This window comes from Euleptes europaea, chromosome 18 (genome assembly GCF_029931775.1).
Source record: "Euleptes europaea isolate rEulEur1 chromosome 18, rEulEur1.hap1, whole genome shotgun sequence".
NCBI classification, from domain to species: Eukaryota; Metazoa; Chordata; class Lepidosauria; order Squamata; family Sphaerodactylidae; genus Euleptes; species Euleptes europaea.
Window position 1 is genome coordinate 28,303,390 of NC_079329.1, and position 11,473 is coordinate 28,314,862.

Below are 11,473 nucleotides of genomic sequence, written 5' to 3' on the forward strand. Positions count from 1 at the left end.
CTCATGGCATTTTGTGCCCCCACAAGGCTAACCTGAGGAACAGTTCAGGCCCAGAACTCTTCCAGATGCCGATCACACCACGCTCAAGACAAACCACAGCTCAGCACTACGTTTTGTTTTCTGCACTGCTTCCTGTCCAGCCTCGAAACATGCAATCATGCAGACGGATGTTCCTCTGAGCCTGTGCAGAGTGCCTTCCTCTCCCTGCTGAGCAACCACAGCAAGCCAACATGCATGGAGGAAGGTTGTGTGTGTGGCTTGCCCTCAAGGGGAAATATCTAGCCTTCCTACCTCGGGTCATAGATTCAGGGCAGCTTCCTATTATATCCAGACACTGAAAAAACAGCACTTCTATGTTTCAGGAAATAACCCAACTAGTAAATATACATAGGAGCGCCGTGGCGCAGAGTGGTAAGCTGCAGTACTGCAGTCCAAGCTCTGCTCACAACCTGAGTTCGATCCCAACGGAAGTCGGTTTCAGGCAGCAGGCTCAAGGTTGACTCAGCCTTCTATCCTTTCAAGGTGGGTAAAATGAGCACCCAGCTTGCTGGGGGCAAAGTGAAGATGACTGTGGAAGGTACTGGCAAACCACCCCATAAACAAAGTCTGCCTAGTAAACGTTGGGATGTGACGTCACCCCATGGATCAGGAATGACCGGGTGCTTGTACAGGGGACCTTTACCTTTAAATATACATTGCCTGATCACGGTGATAAACAACAATGCTGTGGAATTCCCTGCCCCAGGATGTGGTGACGGCTGCCAACTTGGAAGGCTTTAAGAGGGGAGTGGACATGTTCATGGAGGAGAGGGCTATCCATGGCTACTAGTAAAAATGGATACTAGTCATGGTGCATACCTATTCTCTCCAGGATCCAAGGAGCATGCCTATTATATTAGGTGCTGTGGAACACAGGCAAGATAATGCTGCTGCAGTCGTCTTCCTAGAGGCACCCGGTTGGCCACTGAGTGAACAGACTGCTGGACTTGATGGGCCTCGGTCTGATCCAGCAGGGCTTTTCTTATGTTCTTACGTAAAGGCATAAGAAGACTCTGTGTCTGTGGCCAAGCTGGGGCGTACAACTCCGCTGGGCCTGCCCAAGGCGAGCTCGACGCTTTGGTAGTCTTTCACCTGGCACAGCAACCATCAAAGCCCCCTGGTGTTTTTGCGTTTCCTGTTCCAGTCAAGACTCTTAGGATTTTATCCCCAAAGACTCAAGAGGCAAGAGGAGAGATACATAGACTAAGGAGAATAGGTCTCTTTTCTTAGCTTAGATAAGTATATATATTTTTTGTATTACAGGCAACTATAATGTTTATATGATACCATGCAAATAGGCAAAAACATACATTATTAGTTTTAACTATAATAAATTTGCAGTGCTAATGATTTTTTTAAATATACCGATTGAGAGGCATAGTATACTATTAAATGTGGCACTTCATTTAGCTTGTGTGAAGGTCTGAGTATACGTCTAGATATTTCCCACTTTGTTAAAGACTTATTTCTTCTCAAGATTTAAAGAAAAGTTTTTAGAATAATGCAAAAAGGTATAGAATGATCCAGATCTGCTCCAGATAGTAACAGATGAAGGTTTTGTTGCAGATATTTATGCATAAGGTGTGTTTGTTATGTGTTGTATGCTTTGTTTTATGTGGTTTTAAAAAATAAAAAATTAATAATTAAAAAAGAGGCAAGAGGAGCGCAAGAAATACATCAGCAGGCTTCATGTTGTGGATTGAGGCTGTGTGCCTTCTGCTCATACCCAGAGACTAAGTGCATCAGAACCGAAGGGCATAGCTATCCAACGGACCCAGGTTCCAGTTGTGCCTTTGTCTTCGGGAAGGCGGGGGGACACATTCTCCACCCAAATGGCATACAACTGTAGGTCACCTCCGGTCACAGTTTGGATTAATGTAGGAGTTGTGTGTGTATATGTCATAAAAATAGTTTGCATCTGTAGCTAAGTCCAGTTTTTGGCTTCTAGGATGCAGGATTAGCGAACTACTTAGACAGCTGAACATTAAAGTATGCACTCTCCATGGTGCTGACCAGCTCTCTCTCATGCACTCGCACGCGCATGTTCCCACCCCCAACCCCATCAGAGGCTGGCTGTCTATGCTGCAGCCCCTGACCAGGAGGCAAATGGACTTTTAGAGCGGGCATCAGTGTACAGCTCCCCGTGCACTATGAGGATGATTTGGAGCAGCCCAAAAGTCTGTTTAGGGGTGCAGAGCTCTTGAAACCCCCTCTCTTCATGTTGGTTGCATCTTTATCTCAGAAGCTGAATTCTAACATTCTTCTTAAAGTGCCTTTCAGCCCTGTTGTTGGTGTGAGAAACAACGGCGGAGAGCCACTGTGGTCCAGTAGTTAGAGTTTTGGAGTAGGATCTGGGAGACCCAGGTTTGAATTCCCATTCGGCCATGAAGCTTGCTGAGTCAATCACACACACTCAGCTTAACCTACCTCACAGGGTTGCTGTGAGGATAAAATGGGAGACAGGAGAGTGACAGAAGAAGAGGAAGAAGAAGAGGAGCTGGTTTTTATGTACTGACTTGCTCTACCTTTTAAGAAGAATCGAACCAGTTTAAAATCTCCTTCCCTTCCTCTCCCCACAACAGATGCTTTGTGAGGTAGCTGGGGCTGAGAGAGTTCTGAGAGAACTGTAACTAGTCCAAGGCCACCCAACAGGTTTAATGCATGGGAGTGGGGAAACCAACCTGGTTCTCCAGATTAGCATCCGCCGCTCATGTGGAGGAGTGGGGAATCAAACCCAGTTCTTAACCACTGCACCACATAAGCTGCTTTGGGTCCCCATTGGGGAGAAAGGCAGGGTATAAATGAAGGAAACAAATAAATAGGGATGCTCGAACAGCCCCCAGAAGGAAATGAAACTCCACCATCACAACCACTGTGCACCTGCAAAGCTGTTCAACAGCCATTTGAAGATAACATCTCAGACATTCGACTCACAGGTGACTGCAGCTGTTGAATCATAGCATGTTTGGGAATCACACATTTTCACTGTGGCATTTGCAGCAATTCCTCATTCTGAATGCATTTGGACTAGGTTTCTAAATTGATTGGAAGGCACACAAGAAGGTTAGTTGGCAATTGCATTCATACTTTCCCGCATTTTAAGAAGAAGAAGAGTTGATTTTTATATGCCAACTTTCTCTCCCACTGAAGGAAGAATCAAACTGCTTACAGTCACCTTCTCTTCCCCTCCCCACCGCAAACACCCTGTGAGGTAGGTGGGGCCGAGAGAGCTCTAAAAGAACTGTGACTAGCCCAAGGCCACCCTGCTGGCTTCATGTGGAGGAGTGGGGAAACAAATCCAGTTCACCAGATTAGTGTCTGCCGCTCATGTGGAGGAGTGAGGAATCGAACCCGGTTCTCCAGATCAGAGTCCACTGCTCTTAACCACTACACCACGCTGGCCCTTTAAAATGCAGAGCCAGTGTGGGACACCCAGCTTCGAATCCCCACTCTGCTAAGGAAGTTCGCCGGGTGACTTTGGGCCACTCAGACACTCCCAGCTTAACCTACCTCACAGGGTTATTGTGAGGATAAAATGGAGAAGGGAAGATCCTTGGGTCCCCAGCATCTCCAGTTAAAAAGGGTCAGGTAGCAGGTATTGGGATTTACCTCTACCTGAGACTCTGGAGAGCTGCTGCCAGTCAGAGTAGACAATGCTGACCTTGACAAACCAAAAGTCTGACTCAGTAGAAAGCAACATCATGCATCCATTTATTTTGATTTGGGGGTGTGACTTAGTGGTACAGCATCTGCTTTGCATGCAGAAGGCCCTGAGTTCAATCCTCAGCATCTCCAGTTAAAAGGATCAGGTAGGAGGTGACGTGAATAGACCTTAGCCTGAGATCCTGGAAAGCTGCTGCCAATCAGAATAGAGATGACTGGCTTTCTTAGACCAAAGGCATGTGTGTAGAACAGCTTCAAGTGTACAAATGGGAGGGAGTTAGAAGTGTAGTGGTAGTCCCAAAGAAGTTTCTTCTTCCTCCTGAATTTTCCCTCTGGTTTTATTTGTTTGACGTGGCATTCTTCTTTCAAAGAGCTCCAAAAATCTCAGTATTCAGGTGTTCTCCAATATGGGCAGCTTAGAAGGCCAGATCAGCAAAGCTTTTTCTTTAGAAGAGGGGCATGGCTCAGCGGTAGAGCATCTGCTTGGTATGCAGAAGGTCTCAGGTTTAATCCCCGGCATCTTCAGTTTAGAGGATACCAGGTAGCAGGTGATATGAAACACCTGTGTAGGAGAGCCAACGTGGTGTAGTGGTTAAGAGTGGTAGACTCTAATTTGGAGAAACGGGTTTGGTTCCCCCCCTCTCCTACACATGAGCGGCGGACTCTAATCTGGTGAACCAGGCTGGTATCCCCACTCCTACACATAAAGCCTGCGGGGTGACCTTGGGCTAGTCACAGTTCTCTCCGAACTCTCTCAGCCCCAGCTACCTCACAAGGTGTCTGTTGTGGGGAGAGGAAGGGAAAGAGATTGTAAGCCATTTGATTTTCCTTTAAAAGGTATAGAAAGTCGGCATATAAAAAGCCAACTCTTCTTCTTCTACCTCTACCTGAGACCCTGGAGAGCCACTTAGTAAACAACAATGACCTTAAGGTCTGATGAGCTGATTCAGTAAAAGGCAGCTTCCTGGGTACAAATGTGGATGTGTGGGGAAGGCTGTTGTCAGCTTTGTTTTCTAAATGCAAAGGTTTGGGCCCAATATAACCTAGTTTCTTGAATTGGCCATCATCAATAACACTCTATAAATAGCTCAGTACACGCACTCCAAAAATAGTATCATCTGCTCATGTCCCATTCTGAGTGACAAAGAGTTCTGTGAAACTGGAAAGCTGGCACATACTGACCAATTTCCTCAATAAAAGACTTAATGTTACATACTTTGCCACTTCTGTTTTTTAGGACTTACATGGCTGCTGCTATCGACTGAACTACCTTAGAACGGACACGACTTCCCAAGAGCAGGACTTGGAGATGCAGCAGCCAGCCAGCCTTTGCAATACAGGCTTGTGCTGGACACGAAGTTACTGTGACAGAGATAATCCAGCAGCAGTCATTCATGCAGGAGGCAAGGAAGGAAGTGAATGGATAATCCAAAGCAATTGAGCCAAGGGATGAATGAGCTTTGCAGGCCATGGGGGAACTGTGGCTCCACATATCTGATGTTAGCCTCCCAGTTAAAAGCCTCTGAGAAAAGGCAGCAGCTAAGCATGATGCACCAAAGTGTTTCCCAATTAGAACTGAGGACGAAACCGTAGAGTTCTGGCTTCCAGCATGAAGGAGAGAGCAAGCGTGGTGTAGTGGTTAGGAGAGGTGGACTCTAATCGGGAGAACCGGGTTTGGTTCCCCACTCCTCCACACGAGCGGCAGACGCTGATCTGGTGAACTGGATTTGTTTTCCCACTTCTATACATAAGGCCAGCTGGGTGACCTTGGGCTAGTCACACTCTCTCAGCCCCACCTACCTCACAGGGTGTCTGTTGTGGGGAGAGGAAGGGAAGGTGATTGCAAGCCAGTTTGATTCTTCCTTAAGTGGCAAAGAAAGTTGGCATATGAAAACCAACCCTTCTTCTTCTTTGGAGTGTAAACCATATGTTTGGGTTGCTTTGTTAGTAGCATGGTGTTAGCCACATATTTTAATAGTTTAACATTTTAATGTCAACATTTTATATTTGTTATCTGCTTTTATGTTGCTTTTAACACCTTTATACTGTTTTAATGTTGTAAGTTGCCGCGAGACCCTTTGGGTGAGCGGCAACTAAAAAATCTAACAAACAAACAAACAAAACAGTACGAGAGGAAGCCAAGCTGAACATCCCCTGTGGCACCGTGGCACCGTGGCCGCTATGCTCAGGCCCACAGTGGTGGGGATGGGTGAGATGTTCCCTGTCACCACCACTAGCCAGGTCTGAATCAAGTGATCCTATCACTACTGTTGACATAGAATCATAGAACCATAGTTGGACAGTATCTAGATCATCTAGTCCAACCCCCTGCACAATGAAAGAAATTCAAAACTACCTTCCCACACACACACACCGTGACCCCTACTCCATGCCCAGAAGATGGGCAAGATGCCCTCCCTCTTATGATTTGGCTAAGGTCACAGAATCAGCATTGCTGACAGACGGCCATCTAACCTCTTCTTAAAAACCTCCAGGGAAGGAGAGCTTGCCCCCTCCCGAGTAAGCCTGCTCCACCGAGGAACTGCTCTAACTGTTAGAAAAACTGCTGGACATCACAGGACTTGGATCAGTATACTCCCAGGCTGTGTAAACATCACAGTCTGCTCCATACTAACAGTGGTCTCTAGCAAACGCTTACAGTCTAAATGGACTGTGTTGCAGATTTGGGTCAGCACACCTTCCCCTACGCAAAAGGTACTGCAAGCCACCACCAAAGCCCTTAAAACAGAAAGCGGGAGCTGTCCCTGGTGCTGATCTCACACCCTTGTTGCGTTAAGTGGGAGCCCGGCAGGATCATTCGCCAACACAAGGGAGCTTAAAAATCCCTCCGGATAACGAAAATATGGGTCTTCTTTTAAACACGAGACACCGCCCTTAAATCCGGACACAGCGCCGATCCCCAGCCCTGGATGAACGATATGGGGTTTAATCCAGATTTATATCAGCCTGTACACTGACGGAAGTGAGACAGGCAAGACGTTCTTCCCTTAAAGTTCAGCAAAAACTTCTTTCTCCAGGTACCAACTCCAAATCGCTCTGGGTCCTGGGAGGAATAAGGGAGAAATAAGTGGGGCAGAGGAAGTACGGGGGGCAGGGAGAACCTACATTTTATTATGCAAGCTTGACAGCTTCGAAGGAAAACGCTGAATTAGTTTTCATTGATCTTTCTGGAAGCATTTAAATCCTCCTCCCCACCCCCACCCTGGAATCCTCTTAAGGGAAAATCCTCTAGCTACAATATGGCATTTTAGGTTTTTTTTAAAAAAGCAAATATGATTATTACACCTTTCTTCCTCACCCATGTATTCTTTCCCTGGCAGCCTGGGTGGGGGGAAGAGTATACACACACATACATATGTATATAGGGGTGCAGAGACAGAGCGCGTGAGGCTTAATTTGAAGCCAGATCCCATCCTGAGAATTAAATTTGAATGTCAGGTACATGAGAAAAGCGCAAATGCACAGAGCACATTCCAGAAGCCACAGGGTATCCACAGTTTCTTCCTGCTCCTATTAGCACCTCTCCTTTTAACCCGTGGCGTCAGGGGTTCATGCCTGCCTAGCGGTTTCTCCCTTAGTTCAGACGGAGAGCCGGTATTTTTGCATGGATGAGTGTGAAAAAGCCCTGCTTGTGAGCAGAGAGCTTTTTTCTTGTTGCATCCCACGTTCCAGGGCGGAATCCTAGTGCTTTACCCATTTCTAAAATGAGTAATGTGGGGGTCTTAAGACGGACCGAGAGCTCTGCCCATTATATCAGATGTGAGGTATGCATGTGCTGGGATTATGTGACAGTGGAGGAGGGAGAAAAATGCCTTTTGCACATGCTCGGGAGCATTCCTTTTTATGGCTCTATATAATTTAAGATTGTGTTCTGGAATTCCAAAGAGTTTCTAATGGGGAGGTGGGGGAGTCATAGCATACCCAAATGGCTGAGACTAAACATATCCCATCAGTGAGTTCAGGTAAAGTCAGAAACTGGTCACTTTCACATTTATTGTTACGGCCATTGGCCAGCATAGAAACTGGTCACTTTGCAATAGAGTTTTTAAAAGGCAAGGTTGCCTCTAAAGACAGGAATGCTGGAGATATGGGCATAATGCATTTTTTAAAAATTGGCATAATTTTTACAGCAGTCTTATAAGGTAGGTCAGTATTTTATTCCCACAGGCCCTGGGACATTCTCACATACACATGAAGCTGCCTTCTACTGAATCAGACCCTTGGTCCATCAAAGTCAGGATTGTCTACTCAGACCGGCAGCAGCTCTCCGGGGTCTCCAGGCAGAGGTCTTTCACATCACCTGCTTGCCTACTCCCTTTAGCTGGAGATGCTGGGGATTGAACCTGGGACCTTCTGCATGCCAAGCAGATGCTCTACCACTGAGCCACAGCCCTTCCTGTATAAACCTAAAGAAAATTAACAAAAACTCCACAACACAGTTTCATCCAAGAGAAGATAATTATGCCTGTTCATTTCAATGGGCTTGATCAGAATACCCAGCAGACGGCACCAGAGCAACAACCCTGTTAGGTAGGTAAGGCTGAGAGCATGTGACTAGTCCAAGGTCACCTAGTAAGCATCCATGGCAGAATGGGGATTTGAAACCTGGTCTCCCAGACTCTAGTCCAGCACTCTAACCGTTATACCATGCCGGCTCCAAGATCTGCCTGTGTCTCATTCCTCTGCCCAGAATGTCAACCATCATTCAGCAACCTGTGGCAGCTGCCAGACCTGACCTCTGGACCTGGGAGCTCGGGAATGGAGGAAGAGAAAGAAGAAGAGTTGATTTTTCTTTCTCTACCACTTAAGGGAGACTCAAACCGGCTTACAATCACCTTCCCTTCCTCTCCCCACAACAGGCACCCTGTGAGGTAGGTGGGGCCAAGAGAGCTCCAAGAGAGCTGTGACTAGCCCAACGTCACCCAGCTGGCTTCATGTGGAGGAGTGGGGAAACAAACCCGGTTCATCAGATTAGCCTCTGCCACTCACGTGGAGGAGTGGGGGAATCATACCAGATCAGAGTCCACCGCTCCAAACCACAGCTCTTAACCACACACCACCAATCCTCAGCTCGTAGCCCACACAAAGCGTTGATCAGTCCACGTCTGTTTTACAAACCTGGCCCCCTCCTCAATATCCCTCCATCGAAGGACCAGTACTTTCCAGAAGCAAACAAGACAGATCCTTTCCTCCAAGAATCTTACAGTGTTGACAGTAAGGGAGGAAAAGGAGAAGCAAAAGGAAGAAATCAGGGTACCAAGGACAAAAAGGAGTCTTGCATTGTGTAAAAGACGACCAGAGTATTGTGAGCCAGTGTTTGTTTCATGAGGTGCACGAAATGTGTCCTCAAGTGGCATGCAGTGTGCATGTAAACTATGACATTGAAAAGTAATGTAACTATAAACGGGTAAAAACATCTCTATGCAAAGCCAACATGCATACAATATAAGCATCCACGACAGTGCTTATAGGTACACCCATAATCTTGCACAATTTGCTAAACCAAGTTAGTTTAACACCTGTATTGAGAGAGGACGCCGTAGTTACCCTTGAGCCCTAACTGAATAGTGTAGGACTTCCTAAAGGCTTCCTATTGAATAGTTTTGTGCCAGAATCTCTCTTGGAAGTTTTTTGTTTGTAACAGAGGTGTCCTGGGAGACTGACAGCTCCCCTGCATTTCAGTCTCTCTGTGTTAAGTGCCATCAAGTCGCTTCCGACTCATGGCGACCCTATGAATGAAAGTCTTCCAACATGTCCTATCTTTGACAGCCTTGCTTAGGTCTTGCAAACTGAGGGTTGTGGCTTCCTTTATAGAGTCCATCCATCTCTTCTTGGGTCTTCCTCTTTTCCTGCTGCCCTCAACTTTTCCTAGCATGACTGTCTTTTCCAGTGATTCTTGTCTTCTCATAATGTGACCAAAATACGATAGCCTCAGTTTAGTCATTTTAGTTTCCAGGGTCAGTTCAGGCTTGATTTGATCTAGAACCCATTGATTTGGTTTTTTGGGCAGTCCACGGTGTCCATAACACTCTCCTCCAGCACCACATTTCAAAGGAATCTACTTTCTTCCTATCAGCATTTCGTTTACTAGGACACAAAGGCGTCTCAGATTTGGGAGGGGGATTACACATGGGGGGATCTGCTGTGCACATGCTCAAAACCACTCTCCTCTTTATTCCTGCTTCACAGATCTCAAGGCTAGGCATTCCAACCCACACGACAGGTTGGCCAAGTATGCTTCCTTTAAGTTGTCCCCCCACCCCGCCAGTCCATTTCATCCAACAGAACTTCAGCAGGTAGGCAAAGAAAATATCCTGCTGGTTCCCAAGAAAGAACTCCTGGATGGAAAGACCAGAAGCTGGGGGAGGGGGGGGCAGCGTCTCAACACGAAAGGGTTGGGGAGGCAGGGTTCCGACAGCAGAATATATAAAGGACTTCTCCCTCCCCTTCCTCTCCAAAAGAGCTTCTGGGTCTCCGGTGCGGGAAGAAAGGAGTCAGGGGAGGAACACTCTCTTCACGCCCCCCCCCCCATATCTGCGTGCGTTCAGCCTGCTCAGAAAGACAAAGAGCATCTCTTTGTTACCTCCAGGGACAGGAAGGGGTGTGTGTGTAGAGGAGACAGGAGAAGGCAACAATGCCAAAGGGGGGCAGGCGTGGGGAAATGTGGATGGGGCAGATGCCCCTTGCCGTTGCGCCCACATCCATCGCATTAGGAAGAATTTTCTAACAGTTAGAGCGGTTCCTCAGTGGAACAGGCTTCTTCGGGAGGTGATGGGCGCTCCTTCCCAGGAGGTTTTTAAGAAGAGGTTAGATGGCCATCTGTCAGCAATGCTGATTGTATGACCTTAAGCAGATGATGAGAGGGACGGCATCTTGGCCATCTTCTGGGCATGGGGTAGGGGTCCCTGGGGGTGTGGGGGCAGAGGTAGTTGTGAATTTCCTGCCTTGTGCAGGGGGTTGGACTAGATGACCCCGGTGGTCCCTTCCAGCTCGATGATCCTGCGCTTCCTCCGGGACGGGGCTCCAGCCCAGGGTCTCTTTCCCCCCACCCCCGCCCCATGCCGACCCCGCGCTGTGCAACTACCAGCCCCTCGGTCCCAAGAGGAAGATGCTGGAGGGAAGCAGGGGCAGCCCGGGTTCTCCGGGCGCTGGAGTAGAACTTTTGCACGGAACGGCGGCGGCAAGGGGGGGGGGCTGGGAGACTGCCCCGGGGGGCGCGGCCAGCCGCCCCTCCCCGACTTACGTGTGCCGTCGAACCTGTTGGCGATGTTGTCCAGGAAGGTGTTCTGCGGCGCCAGCAGCCCTTTCATCACCGGCATGGCGGCGGCACCATCGGCTCCCCGCCGGGGCAGGGCGGGCGCCGGAGCCTCCCTGCCTGCCTGCCTGCCTGCCTGACCGCTGCTGCTGCTGCTGCTGCTGCTGCTGCTGGCATCGCCCGGACCGCCGAGCCCGGCGCTGTGGGGAGCGCCGCGCGGCGCGGGGCCAGCGGCGCGGGGAGAGAGGGAGGGAGGGAGCGACGGCGCCCCCTGCCGGCCGCCCGGCCCGCCGCGCTCGACTCTCGCACGCGCGGCGCCGAACGCGCTCCGCTCCGCGCACGCCCAGCCCTCCCTCGGGCGGGGGGCTCGCAGGAAGAGCGGGGCGGCGGCCGGGACGCGCGCTCTAGTAGGCCGGCCTACGAGGGTGTGGGGTGCGGGGGCACGAGCCGCTCTCTCCCACCCCCTCCCTCCCTCCTTTTTCTTTCTTTCTTTCT

At 48.9% G+C, this 11,473-nt stretch overlaps 1 protein-coding gene across 2 annotated transcripts in view; it reads right to left on the bottom strand.

Annotated features, from left to right (window-relative positions):
- The window catches only part of KCNH4 (potassium voltage-gated channel subfamily H member 4), a 78,658-nt gene extending 67,583 nt beyond the window's left edge, over positions 1–11,075 (bottom strand). For both annotated transcript variants that reach the window (XM_056863131.1, XM_056863130.1), the window contains exon 1: positions 10,967–11,075. In XM_056863131.1, the coding sequence (XP_056719109.1) occupies positions 10,967–11,042 (76 nt within the window). In that variant the 5' untranslated portion in view covers positions 11,043–11,075. The remainder of the gene's footprint in view (positions 1–10,966) is intronic.
- Between the last annotated feature and the right edge of the window lie 398 nt (positions 11,076–11,473).